At 36.9% G+C, this 3,081-nt stretch overlaps 1 protein-coding gene across 1 annotated transcript; it reads right to left on the reverse strand.

Annotated features, from left to right (window-relative positions):
* Positions 1 to 1,387: 1,387 nt before the first annotated feature.
* LOC116169078 lies at positions 1,388 to 2,653 on the reverse strand. Its single transcript, XM_031485105.1, has 2 exons — positions 2,379 to 2,653; positions 1,388 to 2,263 (listed from the first exon to the last, which is right to left on the reverse strand). The coding sequence occupies exons 1-2, from the start codon at positions 2,535 to 2,537 to the stop codon at positions 1,388 to 1,390; spliced, it is 1,035 nt and encodes a 344-aa protein (XP_031340965.1). The 5' UTR covers positions 2,538 to 2,653.
* Between the last annotated feature and the right edge of the window lie 428 nt (positions 2,654 to 3,081).

The following is a 3,081-nucleotide window of genomic DNA, read 5'->3' on the forward strand; positions in this document are numbered from 1 at the left end:
AAGCGTTGAGTATTCGTAGAAAACTTTCGGCTTTTTTCTTAAAAGTTTGTGGAATTGAGGCTATTATTTCATCTTCTGATATTCCTGTAGGCTTCGATTCAATTGCTATGCTTACAGGTTTTCGCATTTGTTCCGAAAAATGTAAATATTTCTGTAAAACTTGAGAATACTGTTGCCACTTTTCATATGAAGACAACTTAGAATTTAATACTTGTGACATTTCGTCATCAATTTGCGATAAAACATCGTCTTTCCTAGTTTCATTTGCTTTAATTCGCTGCATAAATTCCTGCGGTACGAGTAACATTTTCTTTGCGTGTTCCATGATTATTGAAAAAGACTTCCGAGTAAGCCGCCAAGTAACGGCCCTAGCACAAATGGCAAGAATGCACCTCCGTTTTGAATTAGTATCTGTTTCTTCTTTTTTATCTTTTCACGGGGCGTTACCATACGCCGTAAGATGGTTTTATGACGAGCGAGACTTCGCTTCTGATCAGCGGTCAAATCGACTTGTCCTTTTAAAGTGTTGTAAATACACTCACATATGCATTCAATTTGATTGTCGTCCAAACATTTTATCAACGCTAACCGCTCCTTTGGTCCCAATTTTGAGAGAGCACGAAGCAACTCGGAATGTTTCGTCAACTTTGAAACCATTATGAATGTACCAATTGCTCAAGATTCAAACCTTTAATACCCTTTTTTGGTATATATACCACACAAGCGCCATCTTCTTCAAATATCGATGTTCTATAGCGGAAAACATCCGGTGTACTTTGTTTTAAATCGAATAACAGATATCCGTGGGGTTTAGACGTTGCATCATTATACGCTTCTTCTAAAAATTTGGAGTTTTCAGGGCAAATTTGCCGCGTTAAATGCTTTATTTGTGCCCGATCTCGGGGATTTTTGAATAAAATAATGTAGTGTGCATTTAAAGATATATCTCTCTGTCCTTTTCCTTGATGAAATATGTTTTGGGTTAGAAAGAAAACACTGAGGTTACGATGATGACATCCTTTTGTAAAAAATGTCAACAATAGCTCCATTTGATTCACGCATTAAATCATCAATAATTATCAGTACAGGTTTTAAGCCATCGAAACTGGACATATCGGGTAAGCCTTGATGGAATTCAACACCTTTTAGATCTTCGTACAATGACTGCCATTCCCCGTAATGCCAAACTATTTTTTCAAACAGTACAGAGCAGATGTTTGTTATATTTTTTAGAAAGTTTACAATAAAATAACTCTTTCCCGACCCGCTTGGGCCACTTACAAGAGCGGAAAATGGATGAAGAAATTTATTTTCCATTGTAATGTCTCGAAGTATAACACCAAACTGATTAAAAGAATGTAGAACTTACATTTATATTTATTTACATTTATTTGTACAAGAACCTATCATCAAAAGTTTGCATATAATCCTCTATCTTATCAATCACAAAATACGGATACTTATGGACTAACTCATGTATAACTAAAGGTTCAGTAGTTAAATTTGTTAGCAAATCGTTATAACTCACATCTTTTTGCTGACGTCTATCCAGAATGTCCACAACTTTTTCTACAAAGTTTTTGAAAGGACAATCATTACCTTCCAAATAATTACCCAAATAATTAAGCTTCTGACGTAAGTAGTCTGCCATAGCGATCACTTTTTCCAGGGTGACGAGTCCCAAGTACAGTTCACAGTGGATTTCTTTCTTCGAAATGATACGCGCAGCTTTATATTTTCTGCAGCACCGTACATGAAAATCTTCTAGATCGAAAGTTTCATCTTCTTCCTTGCGCTTTACTGCTCCGACGATGTCTTCTAATTCGCTTAAAAAACTCTCGAATGCACTTTTTGAAAAATATATGCTCCGATCCTTGCCTTGTATCTTGACACAGGGGCAATCTTCAAATACGTCTAGACCCACTTTCAGGATTTTGGATCCACTATTATTTAGATTAAATGTCGACTCACTGAGTAATTGCTGTCGTTCTTTATCCATAAACTTGTTATGTATGCGCTTACGGTCTTGTGTTGATAAACAGAAATCTTCGTGTCTGGGCACTGGATTATTGTAAGATGAGATGTTGTATTCCTTCATAACATCCCTGTCGAATGCTCGGTGATCATCCTCTGTGTAGCAGAATTCTGGCGATGATGCAATAGGCTTGTAGTAATTGAGTGTCGTCGACAACTTTTCAGCAGTACGAGGATCTCTGGGGTTTGTTGATGGACGAGAATAAGGTTTGCTGTACGAAAACATAATCTGTAACGAAATGTAAAATTAGAAGACAATTGCAACAATTTAATTACCAATTAGAAAACAATTGCAACAATTTAATTACAATTATATCAAAAAAAACAGAGGCGATTGAACTTACTTGTAACTTTGAACTAGTACACTGACACAATATCACGTTGAACACTGAACTGAACACAAATGAGAACGAGGCGCAACCCTCACCAGCTTTATAAACACCGCGTAACTGTAAATCTAATACGTCACTATAATCGCGAATTAAATTAAAAAGATGAGTCATAGTTGTGCAGGTGACGATGAGTCATGACGAGAACAAAAGAAAATGATTGACGTGGTGCCATAAAGACGACCACAAGAACAAAAAATGTGGCTATTCATGCGGAAAACAGGTTTAGCGAATTATGAGTCATGCATTTTAAACAATAGACGTGGTGCCATAAAGACGACCACAAGAACAAAAAATGTGGCTATTCATGCGGAAAACAGGTTTAGCGAATTATGAGTCATGCATTTTAAACAATAGATCGTGTTTAAACAAGCGGAAAACCGGTTTTAGGAGAACAATAAAGCGTTCGGCAATGTTCGGAAGGGATCGGATTCTATTTTACCTGCTCTGATATAAAAATCTTATTTTCGGGGACTCGGAATTACTCGCGTTCTTACATTTGTACGTGCGTATTTTTCGAGTTTTTACGTGATCTTTGTGTTTGTGCTTTGTGTGTATTTTAACTTGTGCAATGGCTGCCCATTTTAAATCCATGTGTGCAGCGTTCGATGCTGGCTTCCTTTCCGAGGATGCCATGGTTAAGGTTTGTGAGCAGTTG

The sequence above is a fragment of the Photinus pyralis genome, unplaced genomic scaffold (genome assembly GCF_008802855.1).
Source record: "Photinus pyralis isolate 1611_PpyrPB1 unplaced genomic scaffold, Ppyr1.3 Ppyr1.4_LG4, whole genome shotgun sequence".
Taxonomy (NCBI): Eukaryota; Metazoa; Arthropoda; class Insecta; order Coleoptera; family Lampyridae; genus Photinus; species Photinus pyralis.

Bases quoted from the DNA above. Each gene is read 5' to 3' on its own strand.
- LOC116169078 (XM_031485105.1), bottom strand. From the start codon at position 2,537: ATGACTCATCTTTTTAATTTAATTCGCGATTATAGTGACGTATTAGAT. The intron at 2,264-2,378 runs GTAAGTTCAATC...ATTTCGTTACAG, and splicing joins GTACTAGTTCAAAGTTACAA to ATTATGTTTTCGTACAGCAA.